This window comes from Plutella xylostella, chromosome 7, assembly GCF_932276165.1.
Source record: "Plutella xylostella chromosome 7, ilPluXylo3.1, whole genome shotgun sequence".
Taxonomy (NCBI): domain Eukaryota; kingdom Metazoa; phylum Arthropoda; class Insecta; order Lepidoptera; family Plutellidae; genus Plutella; species Plutella xylostella.
The window spans coordinates 8,140,002-8,164,299 of NC_063987.1; the positions used below are offsets into that span (position 1 = coordinate 8,140,002).

A 24,298-nucleotide genomic window follows, 5' to 3' on the forward strand; every position below is an offset into this window, starting at 1 on the left:
ATGATTTTCCCCGTGAAACTAGGTATCTAGTATAGTACTTATAAAAATATAAGTACTTAACTACGTAAACGATCGATAGTGTAAACCATTTTATAATACTTAAGTAGTTTATGTACCCTATACAAGTCGAGCAAAAAAGCGGCATACTTATTTACATCAGCTTTACAACATTATCTAGATGTAGATTTAGATGAATGTGTGTAAAAATGTACCATTCAAACATCTCTTTCACATTACTCTTCTACTCTTCTTTCATTTCAATCATAAGGAAAGGGAACTATGAATTGATGCACAAAGATAAGAAGATAACAAAGAGGGATGTGAATCTTTGTGTGAAAAGAAATGTATCTTTCTTTTCTTTTCAGTGATGCATTTTTAGCAAGTCTAATACATACTTACTTATTATCTACAAGTGCTATCGTTCCTGATCGGGCATAGAGGACTGTGCCTAGCTATTCCTGTTCCTGTTTACCGCTAACTAAGCGGACATGCAGCCTTCAATATTCGTCGCGGTGGCGCTACTGTGAGTGACTTTACTGTGCAAAAACTATTTCCAGAAACTGAACTCAGAGTTAGGACATTATTTTTTATTTAAAGTAAGGGTTAATTTTAAAATCTGTGTTATTTAATTCTATTCACTGTCTTTGTTGTGATCTCTTTTATGACCAAAACTAGTTAACTAAATCAGTGCTAGACAATTCTAAGTATAAGAAGTCGTATAGAGACGACTTCTTATACTTATTTTAATCTGAATTTTTCTTTCTATTTTCTGTGTCTCTCTCTAAATTGTATATATATATATAGGATGTATGTATGTTTGTATGTATGTAAATAATAGTATGTAGGTATATTAGTAAGAATATGTAACTTTTGTTAGTATTTATGTAGCTTTGTATGTTTTAATTTGTGGTGTTCAATAAAGATATATTCTATTCTATTCTGTTTATGCTTTATTGATATACTCACTCAATATTGTTTTAGGAACAAGAAGCTGACATTGTGGTAATAGAAGTGGAGGGATCGGCAATTCGGTCTCCATTTAATGGTATGTATGTCCTACTTAAATAGTGTTACACTATTAGGTAATTGAAATAGTTTTCTGTAATATGATTTACTTACATTTCAAAATCTAACAGCTGAACCTGGGATATTTTTCAGATATGGAATCAGCATGGAATATACCAAGCACAAGCAGCCAGCCCACACCATCATATCCGATTCCAACTCAAGAACCGCCAATATCATCCACCCTGCCACCGTCTGTATGTGAACTCCAGTGGAAACCACCTAAAAAGAAAACGAGGGTAGATGAGGCAGCAAAAGCCTTTTTAAATGCCGATAAAAAGGCAAGAGAGCTTGAGAAGGAGAGGGAACAGTGGCTTGTCGAGCAGGAAAAGGAGAGGACAAGGCAGAGGGATGTCGAGCTTCAACTGCAAGCTCGATTGCTCTCTCTGATGGAGGAATGGGAAAGGGAGAGAAGAAGACAGAGAGACGTCGAGCTTCAACTGCAAGCTCGATTGCTCTCTCTAATGGAGCATATTCAGGCTATTTTAAAACAATATTTAGAGAAAGGGGAATAATGTTTTATAATAAATCCCTTTTCTCTAAATATTATCTTTGTTTATACATATATACAGGTGTTGTAAAAAGGGTATAATAAGCCGAAACCTACGTGTCCTACGTGTTATATCTTGGCTCAAAATGAAATCTGGTTCTTATTTGCTGCCCAGATACGTTTCGGCTTATAATACCCTTTTATAATCATTGTTCTTACCCTTATCAACTCTTCATAAATTTTGTATCCTCTCCTACTTTAACTTTTATTAAACTAATAGTATTTAAAATGTTTTGATGGTAGGAGATGGTCCAAGCTTAGGAAGGTAGTTTAGACCTTGGGGATATGCACAAAGGTACCATTCGGGAGAGCCAGGTGCAGTTTCTTACACCCCCACAGAGAATAGAATAGAATAGAATATAGAGGCGTTTAATCAGTGTTACTTCCAATGGGGTTCACTCGAGGTGGTGGCAGGGTCGGTGATGTAGGAACGTCTGACATATATTATTATGACTTTGTATTCAGAAGTTATTTAAGTTTAAATATTAATTATACTCCTAGTCTAAAGTGTTAAAATACAAACAAATAAGTCTGAAATGTTACATATTTAAAAGTAAATAAGTTTATATGTTAATGATACACCTAGTTATATGATCCTTGTCTAAACAGTTATATAAGTACAAACAAATAAGGCTGAAATGTTACATATTTATTACTATTTAGAAGTAAATTAGTTTAAATGATAATCATATATGTTTTTAAATGATCCTAGTCTAAAGAGTTATGTATATACAAACAGATAAATCTGAAATGTTACATATTTATTCGGTACTATTTAGAAGTAAATAAGTGTAAATGTTAATCATATAATGTTGTTATATAAAAAAAACAATAAGTCTGAAATGGTACTTATAAGTTAATTAGTTTAAATGATAACAGGGAAGTCCGAAATGTTACCTACTATTTTATTTATTTTATTGGTAATTTTAGAGTTTATCCTTTATCTTTAGGTATTCTAAACTATAGATATTCATACGACCAGCAGTGAATGGAATTGTACATAATTACTTTTGTATATTGTGCAATGAAGAATAAATAAATAAATGGACAGGATTAATAGAATAGAATACTACTTTATCAGATATTAAACAGAACACAAATTTAACAATTATACAGTGGATATAACGTTAACGCAATAGGCGGCCTTATCGCTAAATACGATCTCTTGCAGGCAACCTTTGGGTGGAGGAATGAATGAGGAAGATGTACAATAGTGTTGTTGAAAACATTCACAGTTAATAGACTTCATGAATGGTGATAATTCATCATTAATGGAGTCTATTAATCCTGTCTGCCAACAGACTTCTTATGGCTTTGCCTCGGATTAGATCATCTCTAGCCCCGTGGTCTCTCGGCACTTCCAGCATCGTGTATTCAACCCCAGATTCAGCCACCTCGTCGTCAGGGTCAGGCACACCAAAATCGAGGGCCAAATTATGCAAGACACTGCACGCTGTAATAATTTTTGCACACTTAACAGGTGCATAATGTAGAGTGCGGTCTTTGCTCAGACAGCGCCATCGATTTTTCAGTCTTCCAAAGGTGTTCTCAATCACAACCCTACATTTTCCATGGATTGTAGTATATTTAGCCTCTGGGCTTCCCTCAACAGCGGCAGCGTCTGGAATTGGTGTCATCAACCAAGGCCACTGTGGATATCCTGAGTCACCTATAACAAACACAATATTAATGTAATGACACAGGTCTAGCCACTTACACACACAAAATATAATTACTTTATAAACTTACCCAATAGCCAAACTTGTTCGTGATTGCGGTGTAACCCCTGCATGAATTCATTGATGCAGCTATTCTCCCAAATAAAAGCATCATGAGTTGCTCCACCATATTTGGGATTAACATTAATAATCCGGCAATCACTATCACAAAATATGATATAATATGGCCTAAACATTTATAAATAATCCCTTTCACTTCATTTAAGTAAGTATGTGCTTCAATTTTATAGAGAAACTACACGAAATGTGCAGCTAAGGCGAGGGGAGAGAGAGAATCCTCTAGACTAGAATATACTGATGAGGCGGAATTCATAATAAGATATCGACTCACAAAAGAGGCCTTCGAGTTCCTGTGTAATGAGCTGCGAGCCAAAACAAGCCTTAAATCGACAAAAAGGGTCAGTTTAGAACAGAAGGTGAGGTGCAGGTGTTTATTAGCTTCCTCTTACTAATAAGTACATACTTATATAAAATCTGCTTTTTAATAAGTACAATACTTTGTACTAAATTATGTTTTACTTCCTTAATGTGTGTTTAATAAAACATATTTTGCAGGTTTTATGTGCCATTTTGTTCTATGCAACTGGGTCATATCAAAGGATAGTAGGAATGGGCAAGCACTTGGGCCAAACTACAGTGAGTATGTATATTGAGGAGGTCACAAGTGCCCTAAATGAGAGACAAATCCCCAATACATACATAAAGTTTCCTACAACACTTGAAGAACGAAGCGTCCGTAGTCGAGCGGGCCTCAGTGATCGAAACTGATCGCTGAGGTTAAGCAACAACTGACACGGTCAGCCATTGGATGGGTGACCAATTTCAAGTGGTGCTTTTCTGGACGCTTCCGTGCTTCGGACGGCACGTTAAGCCGTGGGTCCCGGTTGCTGCTTCGGCAGCAGTCGTTAAGCCTAGTCAGAGGCCTTCGGGCGGCTTGAAAACATCTGACAGTCGGTGTTCGCGACTGCAGCGCCGCGACCGCCGCGCCGCCTGGTGGCGGTCGGCGGAAACTAAAAACAAAAGAACTGAAAGAATCCTCTGAAAGAGGCCTGTAGAATTTTCACTTCTCAATCTGAACTCGTCACGATACGCATCTGTATAAATTGTATTATATTCAGTTTTCTTTGTAAATAAACGTAATATCAGCACAAAACCTATGGATTATTAATCGCTTGAACATAAATTTGGACCTCCGGAGCCGTATAAAACAAGAAAATTGAAGAATTCGAAAATACAATATACGAGTCATCGAGCCACGTCTACTTCGACGAATCCAGTAGTACGTGAGGCGAATACGAAGTCGACGAGTCAGAACCACTGGATCAGACGCCAGATACGCTGGACGAGCATCCTGAATCCTGAAATATACGAGAGAAGCAGATGTCCCACTGAGGCGAGCGAGAATCCCACCACTTCGAGGCGGTCTCCACGCAGTCAGCGCGGCGTCGAGAACACGGTCAAGACATTCCTACTACATATTCCTTTGCCCTTTGCCAGAGATCTGTGTTAACATAGCTTGTGCACTCACTTTTCAGTACACGAGACCCTGCTGTTCGGCTCAGGTTGGCGCGCGCAGCACAGGATAACTGTGAGTACTCTTGCATTCTATAAACTGCCAAAATGAGTAAAGAGGATATTAGTAGAAGTAGGTCACCTTGTAATCCACGCATTAGCGACCTTAAGAAACAGAGAGGTACGTTAAAATGCCGATTAACAATATTCGAAAAGTACGTTACAAAATTTAAAGATAGTACGTTAGATAAATTGCAAAAAACCGAAGTTAGCATTAGAATTCAGTCGATGGAGGATGCATATAAATGTTTTAATGCTATTCAGAGCGATATAGAAGGATTAGTCGATGAGAATGAGCTTATGTTGCAGTTGGATTACCGCGAGTCATTCGAGGAACAATATTTTAATCTCATAGCTGTTGCTAAATGCTTGCTTGACGATGAATCGCCTAGTTCTAGTGCCAAATGCGCTCCATTCACTAATATAAAATTGCCTGACATTAAACTCCCTTCCTTTGACGGTAGCTATGATCGCTGGCTTGAGTTTCGAAACTCATATGTAACGATGATTCATGAACGCACTGATTTAGATTGCATTCAAAAGTTTCACTACTTAAAATCGTCACTAACTGGTAGCGCTTCTCAAGTTATTAGCGCTTTAGAGTTTACTGCGGATAATTACACGCACGCTTGGGAGCTTCTCGAAAAGAGATACCATAACGATAGGCTACTTGTTCATAATCATGTTAAATCACTTTTTAACATTCACACGGTTAGTAAGGAGTCGCCTGGGCAGTTACGGAAGCTCATAGATACGGTGTTAAGGAACCTACGTGCACTTCAAACCTTGCATGAGCCCACGAGCCATTGGGATACGTTGCTAATATATTTGATTGTTACTAAACTCGATGAGAGCTCAGAGCGAGAGTGGGAACAGCACAAGGGTACCTTACTTTCTAATTCGGAGTCAAATAAACTAAAGTTAGACGATTTGATGACGTTTCTTCGCAATAGGGCTGACTTCTTAGAAATGGTTAATGCGAAACATTCTAATTCAAAAAGCACAGTTAAACAAGTCACAACCGAAACCAAAGTAGCATACGAAAAGAAAGGATCTACACAAAATAATTATGTGCACAGTTACGTCTCCACTAATAAAAATAAGTCGACGGATAAACGATCACCACGGAGCTGCGTAATGTGTAGCAAAAGTCATCCTTTGTTTACGTGTTCGTACTTTCTTAACATTGCAGTAGGTGAAAGAATTAAAATTGTGCAACAAAACGGATTATGTGTGAACTGTTTACGGGCAGGTCACTCTGTAGCAGACTGTTTATTCGGGTCATGCAGGCAGTGTCAACAGAAACACAACAGTCTACTTCATACGAATCAAAACGATAGCAGTACCCGCGTGTTACCCGACAAAGTTCAAGAGTCGGTGTCATTGTCTAGCACACTAGGGTCGCAACCAAGCAACACAAATACGGAGTATAACGATCAGCTGTTAAACCGGGTTTTATTGTCCACCGTGCTAGTCGAAGTCGCCGGTGATAATAATAAGTATCACACTGCCCGTGCATTATTAGATAATGGCAGCGAACACAATTTCATTTCGGAGAAATTAAGTAAACGATTAAATACGAAATTAATACAGTCCACTCTAAACGTTACAGGTGTAGGCAACAAGCACACCAATACGAATCACTTATGCGATATAACCATGCGATCAAAGGTACAGGATTATAGTACACCTTTAAGATGTATTGTACTTTCTAGTATTACCTCACACTTGCCATCTACCCGGGTAGATGTGCAAAATATACGAATCCCTGAAAATATACGATTAGCGGATCCTAGTTTTCACGTTCCTTCAGAAGTCGAGTTGCTGATAGGTTCTGATTTATTCTGGGATTTGATAGAATCAGGAAAAATACGATTATCGAGCGGTACCTACTTAATCGATTCTAAGTTAGGATGGTTAGTTTCAGGGCCGATTCCAAACACTGACTTGCGCATGAATTATCAAGTTCAGTGCAACTTCACTCAAACGATTGATTCACAGATACGTCAGTTCTGGGAACTTGAGGAAGTACCTAACAGTAAACCGAGTTTTACATTAGAAGAACAAAAATGCGAGGATCTATTTACTAGTACGACAATACGGAAAGCAAGTGGTAGGTTTTCAGTACGAATGCCATTAAACGAACCAGTTGAATCTCTCGGAGATTGCCAGCCAGCTGCTAGTCAGACGAATCAAGTGCTTTTCGAGTCACTACCTGAAATGAAACCGACAAACAATACGACGAGCTTAGTGAGTACGCAGCCTAATGATGAGTTATTTGACTTCACTAAATACTCTCAATTCAATCGGTTACAACGTATAGCTGCCTACTTGCTACGTTTCGTAAACAACTGCCGAAGTAGTAAGGTTCGCAAAAGCGGTTCATTATCAGCTGATGAATTACACGAATCACGACTTTTACTCGCGAGAATGTCACAAAAACAATCGTTTCCGAAATTATACGATAATTTAATTCACAAAAAGGACTTTAGTCGTGATAAAGAGATGAAACAATACATAAACTTAAACGTATTTTAAGACGAAGACAAAGTTATACGTGTAGGCGGTAGATTAGGTAATTCTAGTTTTGAATACGGGAAAAAGTACCCTATTCTATTGTGCAGTAAACATGAATTCACTTTAATAATGTGCCGTTATGAACATAAACGATTATTACACGCTGGTCCACAGCTCATGTTAGCAAACATTCGCGATAGCTGGTGGCCAATCGGTGCTAGAAACTTAGTTCGAAAAGTAGTGCATCAGTGTGTAATATGTACGCGATTGAAAGGAAAGGTTCTAAGTCCTATCATGGGCAACCTACCTGCTAACCGTTTGGAGGGCAGTTTTCCCTTCTTACATACCGGAGTAGACTTCGCTGGGCCAGTGAGCATACTTAATCGTAAAGGTCGAGGAGCGACACTAACCAAAGGTTACATATGTTTGTTTGTGTGCCTTTCGACGCGAGCGATTCATTTGGAGCTAGTAAGCGGTTTATCGACAAATGATTATGTTCTAGCGCTCATTCGGTTCTATAGTAAACGCGGTAAACCAATTTCGATTACTTCAGATAACGGAAGAAACTTTGTAGGCGTAGAAACGCAATTTCCCTTACACTGTGAGAAAAATAAACGAAAGGTCATTGATCACTCGGCTAATCAGGGTATACAATTTCATTTTATCCCTCCTTACTCTGCTCATTTTGGTGGTTTGTGGGAGGCGGGAGTAAAGTCCTGCAAGAGTCACCTGAGGCGAATAGTTGGTGATGCTCGATTAACGTTTGAGGAATTTAGTACTGTGTTAGCGCAGATCGAGGCCGTCCTAAATTCCCGCCCCCTGTCGCCGCTCTCCGCCGACCCGAACGACCTCTCGCCGCTGACGCCGGGACACTTCCTCATCGGACGCCCCCTGACCGCCCCACCAGCCGAGGACCTGACAGCAGCCGTGACCAACCGGCTCAACAGATACGACAGAGTCGAACAGCTTCGCCAACACTTCTGGCGGCGATGGTCAAAAGAATTCGTCTCTGAACTACAAACACGAACCAAGTGGAAAATCAACCACGACACACTCACGATGAACAGTCTGGTGCTGATAAAAGAGGACAACCTTCCACCGCTGAGATGGCGACTGGGAAGAATCGTACAGCTGTTCCCGGGCACGGACGGAGTAGCTCGGGTGGCAGACATACGCACCGCCACGGGCGTGGTGCGCCGCGCCTTCTCGAAGATCTGCCCACTGCCTCTTCAGCCAGAGCACTCTTCATCATCATCACCGGCTTCACCTGCGATTACGACCTAGATGTTGGAAGTAGGTTCTTCCAAGGCCGGCGGTATGTTCGCGACTGCAGCGCCGCGACCGCCGCGCCGCCTGGTGGCGGTCGGCGGAAACTAAAAACAAAAGAACTGAAAGAATCCTCTGAAAGAGGCCTGTAGAATTTTCACTTCTCAATCTGAACTCGTCACGATACGCATCTGTATAAATTGTATTATATTCAGTTTTCTTTGTAAATAAACGTAATATCAGCACAAAACCTATGGATTATTAATCGCTTGAACAGTCGGGTTGCCCACTTACCCGACAACTCTCTCAGCACAAGCTTGCTTGTGTTGGGGTCCACCAACCCGCACTTGGCCAGCGTGGTGGACTAGGCCTAAACCCTTCCTTCATTGGAAGGAGACCCGTGCCCCAGCAGTGGGGACGCAATGGGTCGTGATGATGATGATGATTCTATTGCAGGAAGCATTTTCATTCCTTGAATGTACAAATGGTAAGGTGGAATTTCACCAAACGTCTCATAATCTAATAAGTATTTTTTTTATATGTTAGGTCATTTACTAAGCATAATTGATCATAATTAATTATAATATAGGTTAAGTACCTATATTATTTTTCGACAAAGTAATAAAAGTGTTTAGCTACTTACCGGCGGTCTACGTCTCTTGCTGCCCTTAATAAACGCCAACCAAGATAATAGTTCAATGTAGTAGGGTTTCTTCGAGGTCTCAGCATATTGGTAATTTAAAACAAATAAGAACACCAAAACAAAAAATCCTCTAACGACAATTTTAGACACTTGTTACTGAATAATTTGCAGTGAGAAAATCTTCGAGTAAACTCACGAAACGATATGTCAAAATCAAATTCATGCTACCATTTCCTATACAAACCGCAAAATACTTCACGTTACCATACACGTTACTACACGACGAAAAGTTCCTGCTGCCGATTTTAGTTCTGCTACTGCCCGCCAGGGGCGCTGTTCATATTTCACTACAAAATTCATCTTTGTAGATTTACTTCACGTCCTCGACGAAAGTTCGTGCTAAGGGCTCAGAAGAATGCAGCTCATAAAAAACGACAGGGCAAATGCCATCTATTGGTCGATTTTGGAACTTTTAAACGTCAAAAAAAAATCTCCCATTGGACACGCGTCAATTATTCAATTAAGAATTATTAAGTTTTTTCGAGTTAACAAATGGGGCAAAAAATATATTTTACTTTTTGTGTAATGACTAATGATCTGCCATTATAAAATATTATGTCGGTTTCCACATTTAAAAAGGTAATGTTACTTTTCTCGTGAAAATGTTACTTTTTGATCAGCATCTTGTTATATTTGACTTTGCAAAAAATCCAAAATACTAAGGGGTTGTTTTTCCGCGTGCCGAATTGTGATGCCCTGTCATTCAAAACCAGTCACTGTAACTGGTCACATTCACTGTAAGTTGAAAGTTACCTCCATTAAAATAAAATACAAAAAGAAAAAAGATCTTCAGCTGGATTCGATCCACGAACCTTCGGTTCGGAAAGAGGTAATCTTCTGAAATGGTTCGCATCTTATTTACAGTACAGAACTCAAGTAATTACTGTTAGCGGATATCAATCTGATACTTCAGCGGTACCCTCCGGTGTAATTCAGGGCTCTATTCTTGGACCCCTTCAGTATATTTTATTTATTAATGATATGGGAAGATGTTTTCATAACTGCCGCTTTCTGATGTTTGCTGATGACCTTAAGAGCCCCCGCACACTGGCCACTTAGTGGCGGCCACGCTTCAGCCACTAGTGGCCGCCACAACCTGCGGACGCGTTTCTTCATACATTTTATATAGAATCGGCGCACACTGAGCGCTTGAGTGGCCGCGTCCGAGCCACAAGCTGCGAGAGTCGAGCGCGCTCGCTACTTGTGGCTGCGTTTTGTCGTTCGACTCGTGCATACACGGCCACAGTTGCCGGCTTCTTCCCACCCCTGCGCGCCGCTCCCCAATCCCGTCTCCCGGGTCTAGTCTTGTTGTAAGCTGCGTACTGAATGCACGTGCATGATGTCCACGGATCCGATTCCTCATTTTGATGTAGACGCTTTTATTTCCGATGTCGAAGAGCGACCCGCTATTTGGGATTTAAAGTCAGATTTGTATAGCGACAGGGGTAAGAAAACTGAAGCTTGGGAGGAATTGTGCCTAAAATTTATTCCAAATTTTAGTGAAAAAAATGTAGCGGAAAAAAACAAAGCAGGTAAGTTTTTGGACAATTTTATTTTACATTATTATTATATATTTATTATATTTTATTATTTTGCCAAGGTACAGCTCCCTCGTTGCTAATAAAATAATCTTTCAATATATCTCTGGTGTTTAATGAACGACGAGATTGCACGTGGGCGTTATCGATATCGTGAAGTCCTGGTACAGTCAATGTATGATGGAAATTAAATCCATCTCTCTGACGAACAAAGTTGTGTAGTATACAACAGGCCTTCACGATGTCTTCGGCGAAATCTATTGACACATTCAATGGTCGATGTAGTATTCTCCACTTATTCACTAATATCCCAAAGGCACACTCGATATGACGCCTGGCTCGAGAAAGCCTATAGTTGAAAATTCTTTTTTCAATATTCAAGTGTTTTCCTGAATAAGGTCTCAACATGTGTTCTGCAAGACCAAAAGCTTCATCACCAACAAAACAGTAGTTTACAGGACCAGAACTACTAGAAATTGCTTTTGGTGCAGGTAAATTCAGGGATTGGTCTTCCAATTTTTTGAATAATTTCGATTCTTTGTAGATAGTCGAATCTGAAGCTTTCCCATAAGAGCCGACATCAATAAATGTGAACTTATAATTCACGTCACAGATAGCTAGAAGTACGATGGAAAAATAGTGTTTATAATTATAATATAAGGATCCGCTATCTTGAGGCTTAATAATCCTTATATGTTTTCCATCAATTGCACCACAGCAATTTGGAAAGTTAGCATATTCTTCAAACCCCTTAGCTATTTTACTCCACATCTCTTCAGTTGGTTGTGGTACGCAGATATCTTGAAGTGATGCATAGATCAATTTACATGTTTCTTTTACAATCAATCTCGCAGTTGACGCACCACATCGATATACTAATTCAAAATCACCAAATGAACAACCAGTAGCAAGGTACCTGCAACAAAAAGAACAGATTAGAAACCTTTGATTATGTTATTTTTATGTTTCAGCATCCCAGTTGCAGCGAAAATGGAAAAGCCTTCGTGACTGCTTCAAAAGAGAACACTCTAAACAAATGAGCGTTAAAAGTGGATCTGCATCATCGAGTCGCAAGCCGTATATATATTATCAACAACTATCTTTTTTAAAAAACTTGGCTGACACACGACGTGATCCCAGCCCATTACCGAACGAGGTACACGATGCGACTGAGAGAAAAAGGCCAAAAAAGAACAAGACAAATAATGAAGACATTCAAGCAGAAACTGATATACTTGTTAGTATTTCAGAACAATTACAATCTCGTCATTCTAACAAGCATGAAGAAGACGCTGACCATAACTTTGCTTTGTCCTTGGTCCCGCACTTTAAACAAATACCCAATGAATTTAAATTGGATGCTCAAACCGATGTATTGATGGTACTAAAAAAATATAAACAGTATATGCGAACATCACAGAATCAACAACATGGATATTTCACATCATCATTTCAGGAACCACGCTCATACCATACTATGCAACCATCTACTTCGGGTTATCAACCGACTCCGCGTCCATCTGCTTTGGGATATCAATCGGCTTCGCGTCCACCTTCTATGGGATATCAATCAAATTTTGAGCATGACTTTTCCGTTACCTCGCCATCTGCATCTGATAATACTATGAATTCTGTTTTGTCAGATGATATAAATGAACATCTTTTTGACAACTGACTATGTAAAAGTAAATGTGTATTTGTTATAAAAACTGTATATCTGCGATATGTAACTTGATTTAGTTTGCGATTTTTCAATTCTCATTAATAAATAATTTCTATTTCAATTTGGCTTTTTTAATTGTTTGTTTTACGTTCTAGAATCCACGTGAGTCGCAAACTAATAGAAGCAAAATGATACGAATGAATGATACTTACCTTAAAGTTATAGCCAGCCTTTCTGTTGGAGAGATGCTTTTTCTCATGCGTGTATCTTGATGTTTGAGGTCATCGTGCAAAACGCTAAGTAATTCATTGAATGAGTTCACGCTCATTCTAAAATACTTGAAGAACTTATCTGGATAACATTTTAACTCTTCGAACAGCAATTTGTGCTGTCCATTTTTATTGCGTGATGTCAGAATTGGATGTACCCAGTGACGCCGATGAATTGGTCGTCGATGGTTCTGAATTCGGCGCCGTTTTCTACGTTTTAGAATAATAAGCAACAATAGCGAAATCAAGAGTGCGTCCATTCTTGGGCAACACACGTCTACCTCTGTCGAGATACTTGCAGCTAGTGTCTGACGCAAGTGGCAGCCACTGGTGGCTTGATGCGGCCACTAGTGGCTGCCACTGGTGGCGGCGTGTAGTGGTCTAGCCGAACTACTGGTGGTCGCGTTTAGTGGCGGCGACTGGTGGCCGTAATGTGCGAGGGCTCTAAGATCTTCAGAACCGTGACGTGCCAAGATGACTGTGAACTCATCCAACAAGATCTAGACAGCTTTTATGCATACTGTCTCAATAATAAGCTCCATCTTGCACATGAAAAATGTATGCAAATTTCTTTCACGAGAAACAAAAATAAAATTATTTTTCAATACAATATAGGTGGCAAACTGATCAACAGAGTAACTTCTATTAGGGATCTCGGAATATTACTGGACGACAAATTAATTCTGGATCAACATGTGGAAAACATTACCTGTAGAGCATATAAAATGATGGGATTTGTTCTTCGTTCTGCAAAGCCTTTCAAAAATGCTTCAACATATTTACTTTTATATAAAACATTGGTGCGGCCGTGTTTGGAATACGCCTCTGTTATATGGAATCCTCTATACGCGGTTTATATTAAACAAATCGAAATGATTCAAAAGAAATTTCTCCGCGCTCTACACTACAGAATGGCAGGCTGCAGGATGTCCTATGTGAATTTACTAGAACTCTACAATATGCCCACATTAGAGAACCGTCGTATTCTCTCTGACGCTATTTCTTTGTACTGTATTTGCAGGGGAGAATACAACTGTCCTGATCTACTGAGCTCGATTAAATTCAGGGTCCCCTCTATCCGAACTCGTTCTCAGTCGTTGTTCTCAGTCCCTTCTTGCGCATCTAACGCCGGTATTCGCGCGCCTCTGCGACGCATCTGTGACACTTATAACAAACGCCTGCTCTCGGTTGATTTATTCTGTAATTCGCGCAACCAGTTCAAAACAAATGTCCTTAATGTTCTGTCGTCATCTGAGTAATTTTTTATTGATTGTAAAATTTTTATGAATTGTACACATTTTTATTTTTTTATTATTATTATTTTTTTTAAAAACCTATAAGTATTAATATTGCCGTGGTGGTATAATAAGATTGTTGTCTATATATTATTATGAATAGTATATTAAATTTGTATTATATACATTTATTTTTGTTTTTGTATACAGTGTTTGCGAGGCTTATAATTTTGTTATGTATCATAGCCTAAGTCCTTGTAAATAACTAGGGATATTTTATGCATGTTAGTTTAAAATCGTTTTTCTTTATTTAAAAAGTTTTTGTATTATTTTTAAAATGTTATAGAGTTCATGTTTGTAATAGATTTCTTAGTGAGAATGTCCCAGGAGGTAAATTCACCTAGATAATTTTATTTAATTTATAGAAATCTTACTATGTGTTTGCTTCTGTTTGTTCTCCAATTAAGAAAATATAAAGAAAATAAAATATAACCTCTAGGTTGAAATGGAGCTACATTCAACTAGGCTACGGTTCTGATAATTGTTTTGGTGAATAATTCCTTCACTTTCTTCCCGAGCCAAAAGCTTTTTTTAGCTCTCTCTCTCTCAGCCTTCCGTAGTCCACTGTTGGACATAGGCCTCTCCTAACGATCGCCACCCCAAACGGTCACCCGCCATCTGCATCCAGCGGCTTCCCGCTACCTTCCGCAGATCATCAGACCAACGGGTTGGGGGGCGACCGACACGCCGTTTGCCGACACGGGGTCTCCACTCCAGAACCTTTCTACTCCAGCGGTCGTCGGCTCTGCGGGCTACGTGGCCAGCCCATTGCCATTTCAGCGTGCTAATCCTTTTGGCTATGTCGGTAACTTTAGTTCTCCTGCGGATTTCTTCATTACGAATCCTATCTCGCAGGGACACGCTTAACATAGCCCTTTCCATAGCACGCTGAGCAACTCTGAGCTTGTGGATAAGCCCTTTGGTGAAGCACCACGTCTCGGCTCCGTAAGTCATCACTGGCAACACGCACTGATTGAAAACTTTTGTTTTCAGACACTGAGGTATGTTTTCAGTGAAGATGTGTCGTAATTTCCCGAACGCTGCCCATCCGAGTTGGATTCTACGAGCTACCTCTTTATCGAAGTTGGATTTACCTAATCGGATCACTTGTCCTAGGTAGGGATACTGATCAACAACTTCGATGGTGACACCTCCTACAGTTACGGGCGATGATGAAACATGTTCGTTCGACATGACCTTTGTCTTGTCCATGTTCATTTTCAGCCCAACTTGTTTAGAGGCATCATTGAGGTCTGTGAGCATTTCGCCCAACTCCTCCAGCGTTTCCGCCATAATAACTATGTCATCAGCAAATCGTAGATGAGAGATATATTCGCCATTGACGTTAATGCCCAGTCTTTTCCACTCTACAAGCTTAAAAACATCTTCCAGTGCACAGGTGAACAGCTTTTTTAGCTGCTTACACTTAATTCATTATTTTGAAGTCCCTTGACCACATACGTACATAAAGTAGTTATTGCTACGATCTATATACCATCGTCTATCTATTACATACACTCGATGAGTGGTAGATTTAGTTCTTATCAAGTTTCAACTTGATTAACATAACATAATAATGGAAATTCCTATATGGGCGACTATTGTTTCATAATTATGAAGAATAAGCCAATCCACCCCAATTCTGTTAGCACTGCATGATAGAGAATACTTCAATGAACTTATAGACATGTAACACATTTAACAGCGTGCTCAGAGAGATTAATTACATTACAATTACTTTACGGCGACATAGCAGCAACTATGAGTGACGTCATGTGCACTCACCCCTCAGCAGCAGTTAAGCAAAGTACCAAGAGTGGTAACTGCTGCTAGCTGCACTCTATAAGGCGCTATAAGGCGCACGCTACGCCGTTTAGTAATTGTGACTTTATTAAATCTCTCGGAGCACTCTGTTAAATGTTTTATATGTCTTAAAGTTCATTAAAGTATTCTCTAGGATGTAGTGATAACAGTATACCGCTGAATTGGCTTATTTGGAAAAACATATTCGGCGGTACTAAAAATTGCTGCTGAACTTTTTGCTGCCAAGTTCACAGACCTGCACTCGCAGTGACGTCAGCGCGTAGCAAGTAGTCGGTCGTAGCAGCGGAGTGGTGGTGGGGCTGGCTTTGAAAGCTATCACCACGGTGAAGATAGCAGCAGAAGCAAATTTTTTGTATGAGTGAATTGGTTTTCATGATCATGAAGAAATAAGCCATTGTAGCAAAATTCTGTTATCACTACATGCTAGGGGATGCTGCAATGAACCTATATACATATTACACATTTAACAGTGTGCTCGAAATTAGTCAAAATTATTAATTATAAGGACACTCAATACGGCCAAACATTATTCATGATTATGAAGAAATAAGCCATTGTAGCAAAATTCTGTTATCACTACATGCTAGGGGATGCTGCAATTAACTTACTAACTACTATTACACCATTCAGAGTGCTCCGGCAGATTAATTACATTACAAGTTAATGTCACTCATTAAAAAAAAAATTACAACTAAATCTACCCACATGAGTGTGTAAATAACGGATAGACGATGGTAAATACATTATAAATCTATATATGTCATCTTTGCAATCAAAGAGAAAGCGCCTGAATACATTGTACAGCAAATTGCGCAAAGAAGCCGTAAATTTATCGTGGTGTAGTGGAGCACGTTAAGTTACTTATTATTGAGATTTTTTATGATTTAGATTTGACACCAGCAACCATACATTTTGTAGCTGTCCAAACGGGCCTATTATATTTCGACGAGTATAGATTATTCACTTATTCATTTTACTAATTCAGCAATCCTAAAAAACTAGGTGCCTAGGCCTATCATACCTAATATTATCAATGTGTTCTTCTTTGAAATTTTATTTATGGCAATCTGCCGGGTGTGGCAACAATTTCTGCCAGTATCATGTAATGACATTGCATGTGTATTTATTTATATTGTAAATATTGAAGGTAGTTCTTGAAAACTTTACGAAATGTTATATAAATAAACATAATATACCTATATATACATACTATATATAGACAATGAATAGGGTATGTCTGAAAAAATTGAACAACGCTCATAATTTTTCTAATGATAGGAATAACCCTCCGTATCATCCTAAAAAAACTCAGATTTTTCCTATGCGTCAGTAATTTTATAAAAATAAAAACATTTCAAGTTTCACAAAACGGGGATATGATGGCACTTAAGGACTGTTTCCATCGTCTCAATAAAAATATATGGGCAATAAAAAAGTAAAAAATGACAGGCGTCACACTAGCGTTAGCTTTTACATACTCTTTGGTCACACGTCTATCCATAGACCTACTACGTCACATCAAAACCTGTCATATTTTTTTTAATGCCTATACAGGGTTATTGGTAAGTAGGTCGGATCCTTTCAGGAGGTGATAGAGGAAGGCATTTCCAGTCGATTGAACCCTATAATGCATTATCCGAAACTTAACCATTTCGAAGATATTTAATATTTAGGATTTTTTTGAATTTTTGCCAAAACTTAATGTTTAAAACCAAAAATTAAAAAAACTAGCCATATTTTAATATATTTAAGTATCACCAAGATATGGCCAAAACAACCAGAGAAGGCGGACAAAATTCAACAGAAAAACCAACAAAATCAGCCCAATTTAAAGGTAAGGAGTGTGATTGTTTTCAGTCTTCTTGACTTTAGTATGGAAACCCCTGTTGAGTTTTCTCTGCTTTCCCTGGTTGTTTTGGCCATATCTTGGTGATACGAGTACTTAAATCGATTTGATATTGAAATATCTTATTTGAAAGCTTATTAGTTGACAATGTTTTTATGCTGAAGTGCACAAAAAATTGTCATATGAAATTCTTTTTTAATTTAAGTTATTTGTTTTTACGTTTTGATTATTTTTTTTAAAGGTTTATCTATTTTGAAGAATTGTGTCTAATTTAAGTCGAATAATGAACATTTGATTATTTTAATTAGTTTATTAAGATGTTACTAATGCAAAACAACCAAAAAATATATTAAAATATGGCTAGTTTTTTTAATTTTTGGTTTTAAACATAAAATTTTGGCAAAAATTCAAAAAAATCCTAAATATTAAATATCTTCGATATGGTTAAGTTTCGGATAATGCATTATAGGGTTCAATCGACTGGAAATGCCTCTACTTACCAATAACCCTGTAGAGACGATGGAAAAAGTCCTGAAGTGCCATCATATCCCCGTTTTGTGAAACTTGAAATGTTTTTATTTTTATAAAATTACTGACGCATAGGAAAAATCTGAGATTTTTTTAGGATGATACGGAGGGTTATTCCTAGTCATGAAAATTTAATAATAACTGATGAAAGCTTATTGATTTTACATAGGTAGTTATGGATATTGAGACTAAACCAAAAATGGGGCAATTCAGGAAAACGTGATCTAGAGTCCCCTTGTCCTGTCCACACTCACTCATGGGCGAATCCCGTTGCTTTATTACTTTAGGAATATTTTTAAATTTAAAAAACCACGGTCTATAAGTAACCTTCGGTTGAATGAAGAAATACCAAAGTTTAATAACAAAGTTTAAAAAAAAATATTCGACTTAGGGAATTCCGGGATAAAAAGTAGCCTATGTTCTTTATCAGGGTCTAGACCATATGTATACCAAATTTCATTCAAATCCATTCAGTCGTTTTGGCGTGAAAGAGTAACAGACAGACAGACGCAGTTACTTTCGCATTTATAATATTATATATATACTTAACCTTGATCTTTAATTCTGTAGAATTCTGACAGTTATCAATTTTTGACATGTCAGAGATCACAAACATTTTTTGGCTGGGCACGTTTTTCAATACGAGTCTGGAGGGCCACTACCAAAACCGAACGAACAAGAGCTGTCATGCAATCGGTAAGCCTAATACAACGAGATAGAGTCGTGGTTATCTCTGCATATACCTACAGGGTGATTGCTAAGTAGATGTATTCCTCAAATAGGTTATAGACGAAGGCATTTCCAGTGGATTGAACCCCATAATGCATTACCCGAAAGTCAACAATTTCCTTTAATAATTATAATTGGCGTACAAATAAGGAGGCCTATATACCCAACAGTGGGCGATCGAAGGCTGATGATCATTATTAATACTAAGCGATTTTGATGAAACTCACACTGCTCAATGTAAGGCAATAAAAATAATAATAGTGGCAATCGTTTCGGAGATATGCGTGGACAAACATACATACCAACAAACTTATAAACATACATACAAACATGTTTTGATCAATAATCTTACATACATATGTACCAAATCGAAAATCTTTTTTTGAAATCGATTAAAAAGGTTTATTATCCCTGAATTTAGCAGGAAGTGATGCCAGCTAAAGAATCAAATAAAGTAATAAAAATTAATTCGGTACATTATCTGTCATTTTATTTTTTATTGTCCTAAAATACATCCAAATTTTACCTTATTTCGGTAAAGAGCTTTTTTAGTAGTATCTCTTATGAAATGTCAGAATACAGTGCTCCAAAATTGATAATGCGCATAGAAATCTTTGACAGATCGGTTGTTTTCGATTATGTGACACATGGTATTGACTCCTATTTCTTTCGAACAAGGTGCAAAGTGCAAGTGTTTTTTCAAGGCACTTACGATTTAATGATTCGGGTGTGAAGATCTGCATGTGCATTATTAATTTTGGACAAGTGTACTTTCGAATTAAAGATCAAGGGATAGTTAGGATTTTAATCTGTGGCGTGACTAAAATAAATCTCAGATTAACGTGGTTTGACGTTTATTAAAAAAAATATAGGTCCAGCCAGTGTCTCCATCTCCATATAGCAGATACATCGTAATCCGGTTCAATCTACCGTCTACCGTAAACATGTAGTGCAAGGAACATAATACTCTATGTGGTGGGAGATTTTCAACCATAGACAACAACCATACACAAAAACCGATTATAGATGGCGCTAGTAAAATTTCATACTCAACAGCACTGCATATTTTTTTCTAGCAAAAACCCAATTCAACCATATGCGATAACTAGCTGTTATATTATGCATAATATTAAGTGTTAACTAGTTTAAGTCAGCTTCGTACCATTTATGACATCTTCCGTCCCTTCAGAAGAATGCAGCTCACAAAAAACGACAGGCCGGATGCCATCTATTGGTCGATTTTGGAACTTTTAAACGTCAAAAGAAACTCCCATTTACAAAATCTGTTTAGTTCCAAAAACATTAATATCTACTCTTTTGGTACAAAGCACTTTCATGAAAAAAATCGAATGCGTGTACCGGAGTGTTAACATTTTAATATCTGGCAACAATTTGCACTTTACTCAAGGGCGTACCCAGGTAGGGGCAGGGGGGGGCAGCTGCCCCCCCCTAGAAGATAAAATAAACGTAAATTTTCCTGCCAAGTCGGAATTAAAAACGTGTTATCTACTCTTACCTACCTACCTACCTATTTTGTTTTGTATCTTAATCAAACTAATTAAGGTCAACTGGGGTTACATTGTATTTTTAGATCACTAAAAGTTTTCGGAATAATAGGCAAAGGTATGAAAAATTTAATGTAAAAGTGAGATATTTACTTTAAGAAACTAACGACTATTGAACAACTATTTCTTAACAAATTTAAAGCATTGATTTCTTTGCTGGAATCCTATAAAAGTTTCTTATTTAGTGTCTTAAAAAATCGTGATTTTGAACGCATTTTCCAGGTTTGAGGCAAATGTGTTTTTAGTATGTAACTATTCAATAGGTAAGCTTTCCGTGAAAAAAAAAAAAGAGAGTTTTATCCAGTTAATTTTTTTGTGCAATAGTATGGCAGTTAATTTAGCCAAAAGAAACTATTGACGAATTCACAGATGATTTAGTAGAAATCAGGAAAATGCGTCTAATTTTCATGGACGCATTTACTCCATGATAAATCCAAATAACATTTTTATGAAAAAAGTAAGTACCTAAGTACTCCTGTAAAGTGAGTAAGAATGTAGATTTAATAGTGGTGAGTGACAGTTGTGAATAAAATAAAGTAACATCCATACATCCTCTCATTTATATTCTTTAGAAAAATAGTAAGATTGGATCAAATACTGGTATTAAACTTAGATATCAATTAAAATACGTGCATGGCAAAACCCATACTCTTCAATAAGTTTAGTGTTCTTAAATAGTAAAAATCCTTATCGAGCTGGTTTCAGTGATCGTAACTGATCAGTGTGGTTAACATATGGCACGGTCAGCCTTGGATGGATGACAAATTTCAAATGGTTCTTTTCTGGACGCTTCATTGCTTTGGATGGCACGTTAAGCCGTGGGTCCCGGTTGCTGCTTCGGCAGCAGTTGTTAAGCCTAGTCAAAGGCCTTCGGGCAGCTTTAAAAAAACTGACAGTCGGGTTGTACACTTACACTTACCCGACAACTTTAGTGCATTGTACTCAATAAAAAACGGCGATACAAATTTACAGCGAAAAGCGGGTGAGCATAATTATGTATGTATTAAAAGGTTGACGATTTCTGTTTTGAGGCAATGCGTTGCAACAATCGCAATAGCCTCATTACGCCTAACGCATTTACCCCAAGACTTTTATCAAACATAAAAAATTAACATCATTAATTCATGAAATAAAGCTATTTCATTGAAAATTTGTGTCTATATAAGTAATGACTATTGTTTAGAATACCTACTGAATAAAATCAAGTGATAAAGAAAACTTTAGATTCACATTTTCAATCACCTGTCACAGTACCAAACATTCAAAAAATGTGCAAATCACAAAATGACTGAATACCTGGATAATATTATGTTGACTACAACACCATCTGTCTGCAGTTCATGTAAAGTATTTAGTTTAAGCCACCGTAAGTAGATGGCATTTTTCAATATTGATAAAGCCGTTTTCAAATAGGATCGAAAAGATTAATTTGGCCCGTAGACTCAATTGGCCTAGTTGACCTTAATAAAAGACAATTTTCATGATTTTTGTTTCAATATACCCGACCGACCATCATCTCAAGAGCTGCCCCCCCCTAGCTGAAATCCTGGGTACGCCCTTGACTTTACTCGTACAAAGTTAATAATTTTCTCTATGCTCGTATGTAAAAAAATATGAAAAAAATGCAGCCATTTTACGCGGCAAATCATTGTATCAAGTTCGAATGAAAGATTTCAAATATTTTAGCTGTCGAATGTAGTGGCCAAATACGGGATAGCATGCAGTTACTATTGTGGCAAATATGGGATATAAATATTTCCAAGTCAAAAATGGCATTGCATGCATTGGTAGAACTTTTGGAATATTTCTTTTCAATATATTATGTCTTCAATATTTTATTGTTTGCTTGGTTGTTGTAACTATAATATTGTATTTTTTTCTAATAATTTATGAATAATAATGACATAGTTAAATAATTATTTTAAACATGAATAAAAATATTCGAGGTGCGGAGACGGCCTAAACTAAAAGTACTTCGCGGTGAAAATCATAGAGAATATTATAAACGGGAAGCATGGAATTGGAAATAGTACCTACCAAAAACGAAATAGTATCTCTATTTAGTCTATGCTGTGAAGCCATAAGTGACTACTACTACTATGGAAAAGTAAGTTGAAAAGTTTATTTCTCTCTTTAAATTTAATTTATTGTTAATGACTTGGATGAGTAAGTTTCTTTCATTCTTTTATTATTGTACTTAGTTAATTTGAGTAGTAGTAGCCGGTAGGATCTGGTTCTTGTCGGCCAGGATCACAGTTTATTCGTACGTATTCGTAATAGTTGAATTTCAAAATGGCCTGGCCATTATGGAAAATTACGTGTAATGCCCATAATTAAAATGATACGTCGATAAGTGACTAGCACTGAGGGTGTTTTTTTAAATATGGTGCAGATTTCATCAAGCATGCGGGCTGGTACGCCATTTTCCCACGTCCGCGTTGGTTTTACAAGTAAGTTTTTGCCGAGTAGTTTTGATAGGAAAGTGGGCGAAGACTTAGGCCTATAGTTAGAAGGGTTCTCTTTATCACTGGCTTTATGTATTGGTGTAACAGCTGCAATTTTCCAGATCTTTGGAAATATTCCAGATGAAAATCTGAGATTACAGATGTGTTCAAAGGGTATCAAGTTGTCAAGATCAGTGCACTGTCCGCAGTACTTTTATCAGTAGGGAGCATGAAGAAAGAATATGATGGTGTAATGTGTGATTTGGATAAATAGCAAGGTTAATTTCTGTTCATTTGTTTTTCTACGATATTGTTTGCTAACTTAGCCCCTGTCGGCTAATAAATGTAGTGACTCACTACATTTATGGGCCGACTCTTTAAGTTAAGTAGGTAGTTCGGTTGAAGAGGTGGCTTTGGCTTTTTGAGAAGTCATAAACTTCACGAATAAAATTCCAAAGTTTTTTTGTATCATTCTGATGATGTCTTCTGTTTGTGATGATGTGCAGATTTCCTCACAAAATCTTCATTCACTGTAAGAGTGTTGGTATAAAATTGTACAAATTCAAATTGTAAAGCATTCATTCATCATCGGCTTGAGAAGCCGTTTATTTTGATGGGTACCAATGTTTTAAAGATCAATTATTTCTTATTTATTATTAATTAATTTTGCATGCTATTAAGGTTTCATTAAAATTAAATAGCAACTAATAGCAAGGTAAATAGTAACAGAGATAGAGTAAATTTTTGGATAGGTACGGTCAGCTGCATAAGTACTTAGCTATACACTTTTGTACCTTGTCAAATTGACTACATAACAATAACCGTCAACAAGATTATCTATTCTTGGACAAACAGAGCGCCTTCCTCACTATTGCAACACCCAGGCTTGCTACTCCAGTTTACTCGGGAGCCAGGCTGGCTGAGCTGAAATCAAGGGGATATGTACAAAGGTTCCACTCGAGAGAGCCACGTACAGGAACTTTACCCCCTATCAGAATAGAATAGAAACCGTCAATGTTTGAATAGGCAGTTAGTGAGTTTAACAAGGTACAAAAGGGTACAGCTACTTATGCAGCTGACTGTACTTGATTCTACTTGAGTATATTGACTGATAGCCACTTGCATAGAGTATAATATACATATATACTGAAAAGCCACTTGTCACATGCAATAAAATTGTGATTT

General features: G+C 37.6%; 2 protein-coding genes and 1 long non-coding RNA gene across 3 annotated transcripts; 1 reads left to right on the top strand and 2 right to left on the bottom strand.

The window, feature by feature from the left end:
* Positions 1-2,663: 2,663 nt before the first annotated feature.
* On the bottom strand, positions 2,664-3,530 carry LOC119690796 (putative nuclease HARBI1). The gene is made up of 2 exons (XM_038106573.2): positions 3,365-3,530; positions 2,664-3,284 (listed from the first exon to the last, which is right to left on the bottom strand). Exons 1-2 carry the CDS (start codon positions 3,528-3,530, stop codon positions 2,884-2,886), a joined length of 567 nt encoding a protein of 188 aa, XP_037962501.2. The 3' UTR covers positions 2,664-2,883.
* Positions 3,531-10,443: 6,913 nt separating this feature from the next.
* Positions 10,444-12,734, top strand: LOC125488761. Its single transcript, XR_007266477.1, has 2 exons — positions 10,444-10,944; positions 11,922-12,734. It is a non-coding gene; the product is annotated as an uncharacterized LOC125488761 (long non-coding RNA).
* On the bottom strand, positions 10,946-13,325 carry LOC105387393 (protein ALP1-like). Its single transcript, XM_048622177.1, has 2 exons — positions 12,826-13,325; positions 10,946-11,866 (listed from the first exon to the last, which is right to left on the bottom strand). Exons 1-2 carry the CDS (start codon positions 13,140-13,142, stop codon positions 10,990-10,992), a joined length of 1,194 nt encoding a protein of 397 aa, XP_048478134.1. The 5' UTR covers positions 13,143-13,325; the 3' UTR covers positions 10,946-10,989.
* Positions 13,326-24,298: the final 10,973 nt, after the last annotated feature.

Excerpts from the sequence above, each read along its gene's own strand:
- LOC119690796 (XM_038106573.2), bottom strand. The coding sequence starts at position 3,530 with ATGTTTAGGCCATATTATATCATATTTTGTGATAGTGATTGCCGGATT. Across the intron at positions 3,285-3,364 it reads CGAACAAGTTTGGCTATTGG|GTGACTCAGGATATCCACAG; the intron begins GTAAGTTTATAA and ends TGTTTGTTATAG.
- LOC105387393 (XM_048622177.1), bottom strand. The coding sequence starts at position 13,142 with ATGGACGCACTCTTGATTTCGCTATTGTTGCTTATTATTCTAAAACGT. Across the intron at positions 11,867-12,825 it reads AGGCTGGCTATAACTTTAAG|GTACCTTGCTACTGGTTGTT; the intron begins GTAAGTATCATT and ends TTTTTGTTGCAG.